Source organism: Trichoderma breve, chromosome 2, assembly GCF_028502605.1.
Source record: "Trichoderma breve strain T069 chromosome 2, whole genome shotgun sequence".
Lineage (NCBI taxonomy): Eukaryota > Fungi > Ascomycota > Sordariomycetes > Hypocreales > Hypocreaceae > Trichoderma > Trichoderma breve.
The window spans coordinates 1,091,592-1,106,257 of NC_079233.1; the positions used below are offsets into that span (position 1 = coordinate 1,091,592).

The 14,666-nt window shown below is 53.1% G+C and overlaps 8 protein-coding genes across 8 annotated transcripts; 4 read left to right on the forward strand and 4 right to left on the reverse strand.

Moving 5' to 3' along the window:
• Positions 1 to 1,460: 1,460 nt before the first annotated feature.
• T069G_02592 (uncharacterized protein) lies at positions 1,461 to 2,273 on the forward strand (the record flags this gene model as incomplete). Its single annotated transcript, XM_056169802.1, has 1 exon — positions 1,461 to 2,273. One exon carries the CDS (start codon positions 1,461 to 1,463, stop codon positions 2,271 to 2,273), a length of 813 nt encoding a protein of 270 aa, XP_056030694.1.
• A 572-nt stretch (positions 2,274 to 2,845) lies between these two features.
• Positions 2,846 to 5,091, forward strand: T069G_02593 (uncharacterized protein; the record flags this gene model as incomplete). The annotated part of the gene is made up of 4 exons (XM_056169803.1): positions 2,846 to 3,077; positions 3,251 to 3,513; positions 3,565 to 4,980; positions 5,041 to 5,091. 4 exons carry the CDS (start codon positions 2,846 to 2,848, stop codon positions 5,089 to 5,091), a joined length of 1,962 nt encoding a protein of 653 aa, XP_056030695.1.
• Positions 5,092 to 5,765: 674 nt separating this feature from the next.
• Positions 5,766 to 6,373, reverse strand: T069G_02594 (riboflavin kinase domain-containing protein; the record flags this gene model as incomplete). Its single annotated transcript, XM_056169804.1, has 2 exons — positions 5,766 to 6,206; positions 6,266 to 6,373. 2 exons carry the CDS (start codon positions 6,371 to 6,373, stop codon positions 5,766 to 5,768), a joined length of 549 nt encoding a protein of 182 aa, XP_056030696.1.
• Positions 6,374 to 7,376: 1,003 nt separating this feature from the next.
• On the reverse strand, positions 7,377 to 8,108 carry T069G_02595 (NAD(P)H-binding domain-containing protein; the record flags this gene model as incomplete). The annotated part of the gene is made up of 1 exon (XM_056169805.1): positions 7,377 to 8,108. One exon carries the CDS (start codon positions 8,106 to 8,108, stop codon positions 7,377 to 7,379), a length of 732 nt encoding a protein of 243 aa, XP_056030697.1.
• Positions 8,109 to 9,101: 993 nt separating this feature from the next.
• On the forward strand, positions 9,102 to 9,764 carry T069G_02596 (uncharacterized protein; the record flags this gene model as incomplete). Its single annotated transcript, XM_056169806.1, has 3 exons — positions 9,102 to 9,120; positions 9,190 to 9,637; positions 9,701 to 9,764. The coding sequence occupies 3 exons, from the start codon at positions 9,102 to 9,104 to the stop codon at positions 9,762 to 9,764; spliced, it is 531 nt and encodes a 176-aa protein (XP_056030698.1).
• Positions 9,765 to 9,948: 184 nt separating this feature from the next.
• On the reverse strand, positions 9,949 to 10,857 carry T069G_02597 (uncharacterized protein; the record flags this gene model as incomplete). The annotated part of the gene is made up of 2 exons (XM_056169807.1): positions 9,949 to 10,388; positions 10,485 to 10,857. 2 exons carry the CDS (start codon positions 10,855 to 10,857, stop codon positions 9,949 to 9,951), a joined length of 813 nt encoding a protein of 270 aa, XP_056030699.1.
• Positions 10,858 to 11,335: 478 nt separating this feature from the next.
• Positions 11,336 to 12,339, reverse strand: T069G_02598 (short chain dehydrogenase domain-containing protein; the record flags this gene model as incomplete). Its single annotated transcript, XM_056169808.1, has 2 exons — positions 11,336 to 12,189; positions 12,288 to 12,339. The coding sequence occupies 2 exons, from the start codon at positions 12,337 to 12,339 to the stop codon at positions 11,336 to 11,338; spliced, it is 906 nt and encodes a 301-aa protein (XP_056030700.1).
• A 1,400-nt stretch (positions 12,340 to 13,739) lies between these two features.
• T069G_02599 (alpha/beta hydrolase family domain-containing protein) lies at positions 13,740 to 14,635 on the forward strand (the record flags this gene model as incomplete). The annotated part of the gene is made up of 2 exons (XM_056169809.1): positions 13,740 to 14,168; positions 14,279 to 14,635. The coding sequence occupies 2 exons, from the start codon at positions 13,740 to 13,742 to the stop codon at positions 14,633 to 14,635; spliced, it is 786 nt and encodes a 261-aa protein (XP_056030701.1).
• Between the last annotated feature and the right edge of the window lie 31 nt (positions 14,636 to 14,666).

A 14,666-nucleotide genomic window follows, 5' to 3' on the forward strand; every position in this document is an offset into this window, starting at 1 on the left:
TGGTTCATCGAGCGTGCTTGGATGGGCATACAGTACTTGTTGAGGAACTCGGAGCGGCGTCCCTCGGGAACTCGGTTATCGCTGATCGAGCATGGGGAGGGGGTTCCGAGATTTTTCGTGTTAGCCGTAGAAGCTCAAGAAGCCAATTTTTTTCTTTTCCTTGTTTTTCTTTTTACATCTTTTTTGTGGGTACGTGTATTATTCCAGACTATTTCTATAGCCGTGTTGTGTCTTGTATTGACTTTGTTCCCTTGTAAGTGCCAACATCTTTTCCCTCCATCTTTGTTAGGAGCCGTTGTATTCATCACACAAGACCTGCATCTTTGTTGGGCAGAGTTTTTTCCCATTCATGAAAAAACAACCTGAACTGAAAATTTCTCCCGTCCCCCGGCTTGACACATGCAGCGAACCTGCATTCGCAAGCCCAAAAAGCAAATAATGGCACCCCCTGGGCTTTGGAGCTTCTGGATTGGTGCCGCTCAAGTTAGCCGCACCCACCGGCGAACCCCAGAATGGCGGCCGCGGTTGGGACTAGAGGGACTAGGGGAATACCTTGGCCGTCTGTGAGATTTGTGAGGCTGGGCAGAGTAGACGGCATGTACAGACGAAGTTTTTCAACTGGGATGCTGCTTGTTTGAGGGATCGTCGTGCTGGAGATGTTGGCACTTGCAAGACCCTCACCGGTGAGGAGCTGTGGGTAAAAGATGCAGTGAGTGGATGGAGGTGAAGAACCAGCTTTGAGCTTTGAAGGATCGCAACCCGGTCCAGCCTCCATGGAAGCCGGGCCCCTCTTGGCAAATCACTGCCGCAATCTAGTGAATTGACCTGCAGGCTGATGCTGTACGAGCGCCTGTAATCAAAAGGACGGACACACGCGACACTCCCAACGCCTCAAACTTGCATTCAAGTTGCTGTGCTGCTATTGATTGAACCTGAATGGGTTAATGTTGTTGGGGGACTCGCCTCAATTGTAATTGGCCCAAAGCAAACATGCAGCCTAGCACACTGGACGAATTACTCCATTAGTCAAGATTGTCCAGTTGATTCGGCATAAGCCGTCCAGTCCATTTGATCCATTGATCCATTAGGTGTGCTCGTACCTGGTTCGTCCTCGCTCGCCCCGTGCATGCGGCTGCGCCCAAGTACCAGCTACCAACTCGCGGCCAACTGTGCATGTACCATTGGGCCGTGGCCACTCAGCGTCCAGCTGATTCCCAAACAGCCCCAAGCGCCGCCGCCACCGGCCCAGTTCGGGTCAAGGCCTGGAGCAAAAACCCCGCAGTCCTGCACAGCGTTACGGGGGATCCCCAGCGGTCCAGCCCACTAGCAGTGCTAGCACCAGCCCAGCACCAGCCCAGCACCAGCCCGCCCCCCAGCGGCACTTTCAGCGGTGCTCTCCAGCGGGCTCCAGCGCCCACAGACAACGCGCTGCACCCACCATCGCCCGCTGCAATTGCGAAATGCATGACCGATGCCCGTGGACGAACCTCGCTCGAAATTCTGACGGTAGCTTAACTCGACGACTAAGCAACGTCGGCACTTCTGACTCTCCTCCCTCTTTGCGCCTCAGCTTCTTTTGTTTCCTTTTGTCTTTTTCCTTCTTGCTGGGCCTTGATTTTTTCCAACCTGACCGTCCGGTTGCCGTGGCCAGCAGCCGCATTGCATCGCTGCCAGCGGAAAGGGGCCAAGCCGCACAGGCGCAAACGGGTCCTTTGCCGTCATCGCCGCCATCGCTCCGGCTCAGCGTCATCCCAGCCGAGCCGCTGCTGCTCGCATGCCTCGTTGCTGCGCGCCCTCAACTTCAGCTTGCGATCCTCGGGCCCGATCCTCACAGCGCCGTGTCGCCTCCCGCCTGCTCTGCTCCTGGTCTGCGCATCATTCAACCCCCAATCCAATGGTGGGCGCGGCCAAGCGTATGGGTAACGGGTAGCTACTTCAAAATCTCTTCGCGCGCTCTCTCTCTCCAATCTCGCACTTCTCCCTTGGGAACCGACCCCCCCCCTCTCCTCTCCTCTCACTCCCATTATCCTTCGTCCGCCCTCTGCGCAGACGCGGCGTTACATCTTGTCTCTCGAACCTGGGCCGATCGATCACACACCCCCGTTATCCGAGAGAGGACAGATCCTGCCCGGCTGCGCTTCCGCGCTGGAATTCACTGGCCTCCATGCCACCGGCGCCGCCGCTCTATTGATTCTGCCGCCTTGTCACACGACCAGACGCCCTCCTGCGTGCTTCACGAATCACAGAAGCCCATTGGCCTTCGACCGCTGTGAGAATACGAACTTGGCCAACCCCGACCTATTTGGCCCTGCCTGTCGCTTTCGGCCTCCCGTCCGATCAACTGCCGGGAGCCCACACGGATCGTCCCTCCCGCGACCGGTCAGCGCAACACTGTCTCATACATACCGCCCGCATACAAGCACGAGCAGCCTTGAGGCTCTGCTTCTGCTCCTGCTCCTGCTTCCACTTGTGCTTCTGCCCTCTGCTCAGCTCGGCTCAGTCCAGCCCGGTTTGGCTCGGCTCCCTGTCATTCGTCCACCTTGGGTCTTGCCAGCTGCATATATCCCTGGCGCGCTTCAAGCCACTGTGGATCGCTCTTGTTTTAATCGCACATCCCCAAAGAAAGTCACAGCCGTGTAACTATCAGGCCCTTGCTCGCTCGTGCCACGAAAGCCGTGCGTTGGTGTGGTTGATCAGCGCAAGAGTTGGATGGATTTGGGGGAGACGAGACTTCTGGGGAACGGAGCCCGATCGCCGCCCTGATTCGCAAAGAGCAAAACGGATTGCCTGCTCTGCTGTGTATGCGCCAAGGAGGGGCTTTGTTATTCTATAAAGACCAGCCAAAATGCCCCAAGACATGTCAGATAACGGGGCAGACGTCTCAGATCCCGTATCCGAGAACGAGGAAGACTCGGAGACTCTGCTGAAAGACGAAGACGAGAGAATGGCCGATCCAATGGCGGCCAATGGTTCTTACGACGACAAGAAGAAGTATGATCCTAAGGATCCTTTGAGACCGAGGCGGAAAAAAGCAAGGAGAGCATGCTTTGCTTGCCAAAGGGCACATCTGACATGCGGTGCGTCTTTCTCGGGAGAACGAGCCCTCCCTTTTCCCTCTCCCTTTCCCAAGCAGCCCCCTCTGCCAAACCAATTCCTCGGATATCCAATTGAACTGGTCATTTCTTTGCTTGGCCGTGTTTAGCTTTCATCATCGTGTGCTTTGCTAGCTGTGACTAATATTTGATTATAGGGGATGAGAGACCGTGTAAGCGGTGCATCAAACGTGGTCTTGCCGATGCTTGCCAGGATGGCGTGCGCAAAAAGGCCAAATATCTGCATGATGCCCCTCCGGAAGCCCTTCGACCCGTCCTCGGCCCCAACTTCAGCCCTCCTCCTTCTGCAAAGGCCAACGGACAGCGCCATGATTCGATTCACTCCGACAACGTTCTTGGCGCAGCTACGGGTGACGGCTTTCTATCGCAAGGCAGTGCCACGTTCCCAGTCTATCCCAACGTCAGCCAGCCGCCGGTAGCCATCCCTGAAGCCATCCACCTCAACCCGCAGGCATCACCCATCTCGCCATCTTTCCACAGTGCCTCCGCGGCAGGCCAAGCTCATATGGGCGGCATGCTCCAAGGAAACACCATGGACTTTAATGCTCTGTTCGACCCCAGCAACCCAGCGCTCTACAACTTTGATCTCGAAGGCCTGAATTTTGGCAGTCAATATGCCGGATGGGAGTTTGGCATTCTTAACAAGATGGGCCTTGGAGCCGAGACTCCTCCTCGAGAAAACTCCATCTCGCAAACTCCAAAGACTGAGGCGAGTTATGCAGCCATGTTTGGCAACGGAAGCGGATCGTATGACGCCGCCATGGTGGGCGACTATGCCGGCATGGATCTCGGCGGCTCAAATATATATACCCAAGGCAATCTTCAACACGGCCTCCCCCACGCATTTGCCATTGCCGCCGGGCCCAACAGCTTGGCCAGTCCCAGCACCGACGCAACTGCCAGTCCGCAGGCCATCATGGATGGTTCCCCGAACCCGGCGGCAGGGGGATTCCCTGGCTTGCCAAACATGGCCGGGGCTTCTCGCCTCAAACCGAAGCAGGACAAAATGGTACAGTCGATTCTCGGCAAGAGGCAGCGGGACTCTGCATCCATCTACGCAAGCGTCAAAGAGCCCTATCCCTATGTCGCTGGATTCCACAACATGATATCTGTCCTACGCAACAGACTGCCACTGAGTAAGCTGTGGAAGATTGCGCAGTCGCTGGGAGAAATTCGACCGTCGTTCATCTCCTGCACCAAGGACCTGACGCGCGAAGATCTCATCTTTATGGAAAAATGCTTCCAGCGGACTCTTGTCGAGTTTGACGACTTTCTGCAGCACTGCTGCGCGCCGACCATTGTATGCCGACGCTCCGGGGAGGTGGCTGCTGTAAACAAGGAGTTTGCGGCGTTGACGGGTTGGCCCAAGGACGTGCTCTTGGGCAAGGCGCCTAACCGCAACATCTATACTCGATCCTCAGACGAGGGCACGGATGATGGTGACAGCTTAGCTTCATCTGGCCAAGTGACGCCTGCCAAGAACCAACCGATGCAGACCAGCAACAACAGTAACAACAGCAACAACAACAACGGACGGCCACAACCGGTTTTCTTGGGCGAGCTGCTTGATGACGACAGTCTTGTCGAATTTTATCGCGACTTTGCCCAGCTTGCCTTTGAAGATAGTCGAGGCAAGGTGCAGCGTAGCGGCCGGCTGATGAAGTATCGCACTCAGGAGATGCTGGAGGCGAAGGAAATGCTGGGGCCTCAGAAACACCCGAGGACGGGCATCCTGAGCAGTCGCGTCACTATGATTGACAGCGAGCACGGCATTTCCCGCATTGAAAAGGACGGGAAAGTGGACTGTACGTACTGTTGGACGATTAAGCGGGACGTCTTTGACATTCCCATGATGATTATCATTAATGTGAGTTCTGGCTTCCTCCATCCTGATGTCCAGTGGTGTTAGTATGCTAATGAGTTATAGTTCTTGCCACGATATCACCCCAACCAAGAGCCACATCAGCTCGCTGTATGACGCTCATCGTCGCCCCTAGTGGGCACACTCTCTATACGTTAACCTTTTATGCATATAAGGTGTTGGCAGTTTTTTTTCAATTCTTGCTTTTCTCTTTCAACGTTTTGCCATGGGCTAGGGTGAGGTAATGCATTATACGGCTTACCCCTTAAAAAAAATCGGTGGGCTATGGGCTAGATATAGGACTGCGTTTCTTCTTTTCTGCTGTTATTCATGAAAGGCACGGGGCATCTCGTGACGGGTATGATTTCTGGCTTGGGTACTTTTGTTTTTTTGGATTCGCTATGACATGAAACTTTTAATGACAAAAGAGGGGATTACTTGGATGATACCCGCGTGCGCAAACACACATACAGACACAAAACACATAACAACGCATACCTTACCTACACACATTCTCAAATCTACGTACATTTAGTATATAAGTGTGAACTGGCCAAGAGGGGGATTTGTGAATTTTGGCCGGTATGATGCTATTGGCTTTGTTTTTTTTCTATTATCCAAGAATATTTGCGGTGCTTTTCTCTCTCTCCTCCATGTCTATGGTGATGCCCATCCCAACCTTGTATCCTCCCCCTCCCACCTGGGGTAATATAAAACAGCCATCTTGTCCTTGCCACGCAAAACCAAAAGTCCAACAAAATTGAAACAAATTAAAAAAACAAAAACATCATCTATAAAGGCTTGACAAACCACTCCGCATCCTCCTTGCTCCCCTTATCCCACGCCCACCCCTCCCTACTAAGACTCTTCTTCGCAACCTCGCAATCAAAGTTAATATCATCAATCAGCGCCTCCAGGCTCTTATAATCCTTCTCCTCGCGAATAAAACCCAGAATCAGAAGACGCATGTGGGCATCGTAGAAATCGCGCCCGAATTTATGCAGGATGTGCACCTCTGCGCTGCGCACGGTGTTCTTGTAGAACGGGTTGTACCCGATGGACATGACCATGGGGAAGACGGTGAATGCGCCGGAAGAGGCAGAGGCGGGCTGGTCCGGGTGGGAGTCTGGGAGGGCGAGGGAGGCGTAGCCGAAGTAGACGCCCGAGGGGATGTTTGCGATCCAGGGGGTGAGAGTGTCGTCGACGGGGAGGTTGGCGGTTGGGATGCCGAGCTGTGAAGTTTGTGTGAGATTGATGGGCGGAGGTTGAGTGAGTTTTGAAGCATATTTACCTCTTTGGAGCCGCGGCCGAAGCCGGAAATGACTTTGCCTTCCATTTTGTAAGGGTAGGGAGATTCGGGGCCGGCTTGAGGGCCGACGATGTCGGGGCGGGACGACATGGTGATGATGGTTGACGTTGAGTGAGTGAGTTTGTGATGAGTTGAGTTGAGTTGAGAGCGGATGAGTCAAATGGTTGAAGACGGAGATGATGAATGCGCCGGCAGCTCGCGGAGACGGAATTTCCTTAAAACCACCCTCCCAGAGACTTTAATAACCTCTTCTTATATGCTCAGACCCAACGGAATGAAAGCGATCTAAATCTTGAAGAGAAAGAAACTTGGTATATGACTCTTTAAATTGATAGCTGGACCTTTTTGGAGGGGGCTTCCGTAATTATGCCTTATCAGCCGCGCGGGATTGCCTGGAGACAGAGAGAGATCGCGTGCGGGCCTAAGATTGGCGGGGCAGAAGCCAAAGGAACGGCACTTTTTTTTCCTTCTTCTTCTATCTTCTATGCCTTCTGCGGCGCTGGGTCTAGCTTCCAGCTCGGGCTTCGGCCGCGGGGCAAGTCCGGACACGGGTAAGCGGGTTTTCTATCGTTGTAGGATTCAAAACAGTGTTGCTGGAAGAGAAGTTGTGATTGATGACTCTTTTTAATGTTTGAAGGGGGGATCATGAATTCATCAATAGCAAGATAAGAGGGTTTAGAGGACTCGTTTTCAAGAGATGGGTTGGAGGTATCATTTGAATGCAATTTCAAAACTACATGTAAGCCGTATGTCTGTTGCTGACCAATGGCCCCAGCAATTCCGGGGCGTCAAACGCCTGCCTTGCAAATTATTAATCTGCCATCATCACATTGTGTGTATCATTCTGTTCCCCTGTTCCTAACAAATGCACAATTGATCTGAGCACTGGGGTATTGCAATTCCAATTCCGACAATTTTGAGCCTAACAATGGCTCTCTGCCAGCGAGTTCAGACGAAACTCTGCGTGTTAAAGAGCGTCAAAGGAAAATGAAGAGAGGGAAAAAAAGAGAGAGCGGGTGGGTATTGATTCTTTAATAGATGCCGCAAAACAATGCAGCTTTCCGTGATATGTCGGAAAAAACAGTCTCGCCGTTCATTGAGCTTCCTCCTTAGCCTCCTCCTTACTGGCCTCCCACTCGGTCCGGCCAAGCCTGATGATGTCGCTCTGGCCGAGGATCCAGAACTTGCTGGGCGCCTTGCCCTCGTCGGCCAGCTGCGTGGCCCGGATGGCCGCCCGCGCAATCACCTCAGCATCCTGTGCAAAGCTGTCCTTTAATCCGAGAAACCCCAGCCCGCGCGCAAACGTCATGGCAAGTCCCTCCATAAGACGCTTCTGCTCGCGCTCGCCCATGATGAGCCCGGGGCGCACGATGATGCCGTGGTCAAACTCGAGCTCCTTGACCGTGGTCTCGACGCCCTTCTTCATCTTGCTGTAGGGCGACGTGGACGCCAGGATGCCGTCGGACCCGACGCTGGAGATGAAGACAAAGGTCTTGACGCCCGCCTGCTTGGCGGCGCGGGCCACCTCGACGTTGAGGTCGTGGTCAATCTTCCACTGGTTCTCGATGCCGCCGGCGGCCGCGCGGGTCGTGCCGATGGCGGAGAAGGCGACGTGGGGAGCGGGCGAGATGGCCGTCAGGGCGGCGGGCCACTTGTTGACGTCGGCGTCGATGATGGAGTTGAGGTTGGGCGATTCAGCTTTTGGGGCGCGGCGGCCGACGGTGTGGACGGGCCTGAAGGGGCCGGTTGCGAGGAGGTTGGAGAGGATGAAGGAGCCTACGAGGCCGGTCGAGCCAAAGACGGCGGCGGAGTTGGGAGCAGCCATTGTTCTTTTGAATTGTTGATGGCGATGACGATGTGTTGTGTAGAAAAAGGTCTGGAGAAGCAGAGATGGAAAGCTATGTGGGAGCTATACGGAGAAGGAGGAGGAGGAGCTAGATGGGGAGAGGGCAGCAAGCAGCTTGGCTTGGGTACCCATCATATATAGAGAGCTACCTTATATGCTTTCGTGCCTTATAATATGTGTATGATGGAATGGAGTTAATAACAAATGCGGCCCGAAACGCCCGAGCTTCTGGAATGATTGGGCCCATGTCTGTGTGTGATTTCCGCCCGCAGGCGAGAATGGCAACATCTAATCAAGAACATGGAACCAACGGCTACCATGTGATACGGCGGACAGAGCGGATAGGAGCGGACTTTGGGAGGTACTCCTAGGTACTAATTGATAAGTTAGCTCTGGTTGTTACATCCATTGATATTATTTGCCTGCTTGGTTCTAGGGCATCAAATGAATCGTATTAACCTTCTGACGGGGCGGGATGTTCCGTGACGTGATTTTTGGGTTGACGCTCGAGGCATCAATTGGATCGATGCAACTGGTGGAGGTATCGGGACAATTACGCCGTTCCCCGTGCTTATGATGCTGGTCGAATTGATTGATGTCCTTTTTGGGAACTGCATGAGCTTACATGTGCTGCAAAGAGCTCAATTCAATTTCAACCTCCAGGGCTGAGCTACAGCCGAGCTACCTAGGCTATAGCGGACCCTCCAGGACGTCGGCGGGCTGCATATTCGCATTCGCTAGGCGCTATCGGTGCCCCTCCAAGTGCCTTACTGCCGGACATTGCCCCTCCATCACTGCTAGGCGCAAGTGGGCTTGCGACAGCTTCTCTGCCTGCCAGGATTGAAGCTTTCCAATTCCCATCAAAAGTCCGCCATCGTCACATCCATCATATGCGCGCAGCCTGATTGCGAACCGAGAATTACTGTTGCACCGACTCGCACAGCCTCACATCACGCCCAAACTCTGCCTATCATGGCCACTCAATACGAACGTAAGTTCAGTCAATCCATCACAACTCCAGATCTCCAATAGACACACCCTTTGCTAAAACACCACGCAGTCGAACATAATGTCAAATTCTCCGAATCTCGCCGCGCCGGCCGCCGCGTCGACATGGCCTCCTTCTTCTCCCTCCTCAACCAGCTAGACGAGCCCACGACCACACAAAATCCGCACAACAACCCGCACGCCACGCCCACGCCCGTCGACACCGCCGCGCTCTTCCGCCTGCTGCAGAGCCAGATGCAGACGCTGCTCACGACGGCGCCGACGACGGACAACCGCTCGTTTCTCGAGGACCTTATCAACTCGCTCGAAGAGGACATTCACGACCCGCCCACGCGGCTGCAGGGCGCTAGCCAGGAGTTTGTCGACATGCTGGACCGCGTTAACAGGAAGAAGCTTGACAAGGAGGACGACTGCGCCATCTGCAAGGTGCCTTATCTGGAGGACGAGTACTGCCTTGTTGTGGAGCTGCCGTGTAAGGGAAAGCATAGGTTCGATCTCGAGTGCGTTGGGCCGTGGCTGCGGAGTAAGGGGACTTGTCCCATGTGTCGTGAGGAGATGGGAAGAAAGAAGGAGGTTCCCATTGTGGAAGATGACGAAGAGGAGGACGGTGATATGATGTATGCGTAATGATGTTGAGCATGGTAGAGTTGGGCGTACTGGAGTTTCTGTTGAACTTTTTATTTGGGATGGATATGAAGCCATGGCTGCTCATGATATAGAAAGCGAATATTTATGGGTTGCCAACATTTGGCCCATGCGGAAAAAAAAAAGAAGAAAAGAAACATATCTATTATTTTCGTCTCGGGATGGCTTATGCCTCCAGGCTCTTGATCACTTCCAACGCCTTCTCCGTCCTCTTCTTAGCCTCCGCCCTTGCGTTTGCGCTCAGCTCTTCCAGCCTCTGCTTCCAAAAGCTCCATCTCTCCTCGTTGAATCCCGACTTTGTTCCCTCAATCAGAGAGCCCGGACTTAGAGCTCCGGTAGCTTGTGAATCAAGCTCGACACTATTCTTTGTCTCGTTGTACAGCACCTGACCAGCTTGGGTGATCCACTCAGATGCAGTGATCAAGTGCGTGTCCCTGGCCTCATCAGTGGAAAGCGGCTCTTCCAGCCCGTCGCGAAGCTCCCAAATGGCAAAATTTGTCCAAGACGAGACGGAGGCGCTGAGGAGGCGGGCGGCGAAGGAGTTGAGGGAGAGCCACTGGGCGATTTTGGTGGCTTGGTCAGGTTTATTGTCGAATTCAGGGGAGGCTGAAAGCAAAACCAAAAAGTCATCAGCAAATTTGTAGTTTTATTGTATATATGGGTGTCATTCGCTAATAAGCATAAGAAACTGTGTAAACTCACCGTTCCACTCCTCTCTCATGACGGCGCCAAAGAGCGGCATGTCGGCCCACAGCTCGTGCTGCGAACCCCAGATCTCGACGCTGCCGGTTTGCTTGGCGTTGAGCGCCTTGAGGATCTCGACGAGGTGCTGGAGGCGCGGGTCGTCGAGGGGAATGCGCTTGGCGACGTCGGCGAGGAGCGTCCACAGCGACCAGAGGAAGCTCTCTGCATCTTCGTTTCGGGGGCACAGCTCGTCGATGCCGTCGGCTGCAGCTTCGGGGCTTGTGCTGCGGTTTATGGCGCCGTCGAGGAGGTCGGCGAGTTTGGACTCGACTTCGGGGGTGAAATCGTTGCCGGTGACGAGGAGGCGGAAGTCGAGGGGTGAGGTGGACATGTTTGCTGTTGAGGGATTGTGAGGGTGTGAGTATGACGAGGAGTTGTAGGTGAATCGGTGTAAGTGGGAGTGGTTGTGAAGAGGGAGTGTTTGCCAAATCAGGCGCTGAGCTGCGAAGGTGGTATGCTTGTAGCTGAAATGTGTGTCATATGAAAGAGTTTGAAACAATTGAATTCTCTGTGGCCTGCGAATTGACGAGCAACATCCACGTGTCATTCGCAAGGCCAGCTTGGCAAGGCTCATCACATCTGAGCTACGGTACACGCATCATGAACCAACTGCGTCACCGAATTGATTGCGGCGGGGCAGTGTTCTATGGAGGGGCACAAAGTAGCACAAACGAGTATACCAAGCCCAACCAATTGACGCACGCTCTCACGGCATCGAGACTATCAAGGCCCTTTTCAAAACAAACACCATTTCACATGCGGCAGGTCAGTAAACACACAATTTTTTATGGATTTCTATTACTGTAGGTCTACGCAATCGTCATCCGCATGCCGCCATTGGCGCAAACCACGCTCCCCGTTGTCCACCCGCTCTCCGCCGTGCACAGCATGTCAATCGTGCCCGCAATCTCATCAACAAACCCGGGCCTCCTCCCACCCATGCTCTCCCTCACCAGCTTATCAAACTTCTCCGCCTCGTCGCCCGCCTGCCGCAGCACCTCAGCCTCGCCGTCGTACGCCATCAGCGGCGCCGCGTCCACGTACGGCTGGTTGCGCTTCCAGAACGTCGGACCTGCCTCGGCGTACATGTCGCCCCAGGCCGGGCCCGGGTTGATGGAGTTGACCGTTGCTCGTTCGCCCAGCTCGCGCGCCCACGTGCGCGTCATGACCTCGAGGGCGCCTTTGCTGCCTGCGTAGACGGACTGGCCGAGGTAGCCGATGGACGCCGACACGCTCGAGACGTTGACGATGCGGCCGGAGCGGTCTGTGGGGAGGTGAGGTGCCACGGCTTGGGTCAGGAGCAGCGGTGCCAGGACGTTGACTGCGTAGACGCGAGTGAATTCGGCTTCGACGATGGGACCCTTTTCGGGGTCGTTCATGAATTGGTTGGACGAGACGCCGGCGTTGTTGATGAGGATGTCGATCTGGAACTTGCCGTCCGGGTTGTAGCTGTGGAACAAGGTCCGGGCGGCCTCGACGATGACGGGTGCTGCTGTTGATGCCTGGGCGAGATCTGTCTGGACTGACTGGCTGTGGATCTTGTGCTTTGATGTGAGCTCCTCGACCAGCTGCCGCGTCATTTCCTTGGACGAGTCTGAGGTAAACGTGATGAGCACATTGCTGCCCTTGGCCGCAAGCCGTCTGGCTGTTGCCGCTCCAATACCTATCGTCCCGTATATTAGTAGATGGTGGTGAACATGTAGCTCATCACATAGTTTAAGGCGTATGTGTAAGCTATAAGCATCGACGGGGGGAACCAACCTCGCGAGGCACCGGTGACGATGGCCAGCTTTCCTTCATACGGTCGCGCCATTTCAGTAATTATGAGTGAGCTTGATGAAAGATGATGATTTCAAGAACTCAAGTCCCCTCGATTATCTATTTCAACGGGCATCGGGCATCCGTCCATTGCCCAGCCGAATATATTCCCGTCCATATAACCCCACCAAGATATGCCCCGCGGCATGTTTCTCCGTCTTGTTTCTCCATAGATACTCCGCTGCACATGTCGTCATTGGAGCGCATGGAACTCGGTGGGATAGTCAGGGGAAAATCAGTCAGTTGTTCGTTTGGCAATACTAGTGGGAATAACTATTGATGAGTTATGGCGATATAGTCCGTGGTGGCGTCCTTGCCATTCGCTCCAATCAGCGTCTACCTTCTGCCGAGTGCTTACATGATGAGGATACAGTGAGCAAGAAGAAGGAAGTGGTAGCGATCGATTTCTAGGCAGCCAATTGACTTTGTCTCTTCTCAGCTCTTGTCCATTATTGGAGCGGCTGTCTGCTCGGTTCATAATAGATACATAAGCTTACCCTAGTTGCCGCATTGGTAGCGCATATATACCATTCTGCTTCATGATACCTCGACGTCTTTTGTAGGGGTTTCCCCTCTACGTCGATTTAGAGTTTGTGAGTATGTGTCTACCTATCATTTTGACGTTGACCAACGGGCATTAGTTAGATCTCGGTTCATCCACTCTATTCTAATCCCACGTTGCCATCTGCAAAGTGACATCTGGCAAAGGCGGGTGAGATCTGATGACCTTAAGCTTACATATTGCCTCCTGTCGCAAGTTATCCGTACGTAACAGTTGATTTTTTTTTTTTTTTTTTTTTTTTTTTTTTTTTTTTTTTTGCGGTTGTCTAGTGTGGCTTGTTACTTATCCGGCATCTATCCGTCAACTCCCGCTTGAATCCTACCCATTAGCACCCAGCTAGCACCCGGTGGCACATATAAGAACCTGGAACCATGCCGGATAGGTGCCGGATACATGTAACAGCCGGTGCTTGGTTGAGTGCTACTATACCAGCATAAATACATGGTGTATATGTATGTAGTGGTGCTTGACGCAAATTAACAAGCCAGCAAGTAATTGCGTTGTGCTTGATAAGTCATCTCGTCATGAAACTACCTAGGTAACTTCTAATTACCTAGGTAATAGCTTGGATCTCGGAAACACAATCCCCACCGGCGGCTTACATGGTTCCATCTATAGAACACACTGTTAGGATGTAGAAAAAGAAAGTTATCGTAGGGGCTTGGTTGGTCGTAGAAGCTTGGCGTTTAAATTGTATAAATGCCATGCTTGTTTCATAAAAAGAGCAAAGTCATGTCTAACATAAAGCTTTAGACTCGTCTTCTGATTCTTTCCCACAAGAACACAGCAGCACAAACAAGACATAATTCTTCAGAATTCCACGTGTAACAATCATGGCAAAGGTTCCTTCTCCTTTCAAACCGCACATTCTCATCATCCCCGGAGCATGGTACCCGACCTCAAACCTCGACACATTCATCGAATCGCTAGAAGCCGCAGGATATTCTGCTGAAGCCTTCTCGCTTCCTAGTTTTAACACAGCAGGCGTCTCTGTCCAAGACGACGAAGATCAGGTGAAAGTTTTGCTCACCTCTCTAATCGACAATGGAAAAGATGTCATCATCGTCGCCCATTCCTACGGCGGGTTGGTTGCAGCGGGAGTTATCGCCAATCCGGGTCTAGACCAGAGGACCAGAGAAGCACAGGGGTCAAAGGGGGGTGTCGTTGGTATTGTATATCTGGCCGCCATTATACCTGCAGAAGATGAGGGGATTCTTCAGCTGGTGGGTGGAAAGTGGTTGGAGTACATTGATGATACCAAAGTGAGTTTAAAACTGTTACTGCGCCATCTTTACCTTCCTCTCTCGTGGCGGGTCAAAACTCAAATCGCTTTATTCTTCTTATGCTAATATATGTCTCTCTTTGATACCAGGCTGAAACGGAAGGCCTACTCTACACGTTCAACCCAACAGAAACCTTCCATCATGATTGCTCAGCTGAATTAGCCAACAGCGTTACAGAGACCTTAATGCCACACTCTGAACTGGCCTTGAAAACAGCCTCCTCGGCAGTAGGATGGAAAGATAAGGCATATGACGGCCGCCGTGCCTACATTCGCTGTCTTCAGGATAAGGCGCTTCCTATTGGTATACAGGATCACTTGATTTCTCGATCGGAAGTCGAGTGGGTGGTCAAGTCTCTGGACTCTTCGCACAGCCCGTTTCTGTCAATGCCGGGCGAGTTGACGAGGGTGGTGGAGGAGATTGTAGAAGAGTTTGTAAAGAGCTGAGTGCTAAGGCTAAATGTACAAGATGCCACAT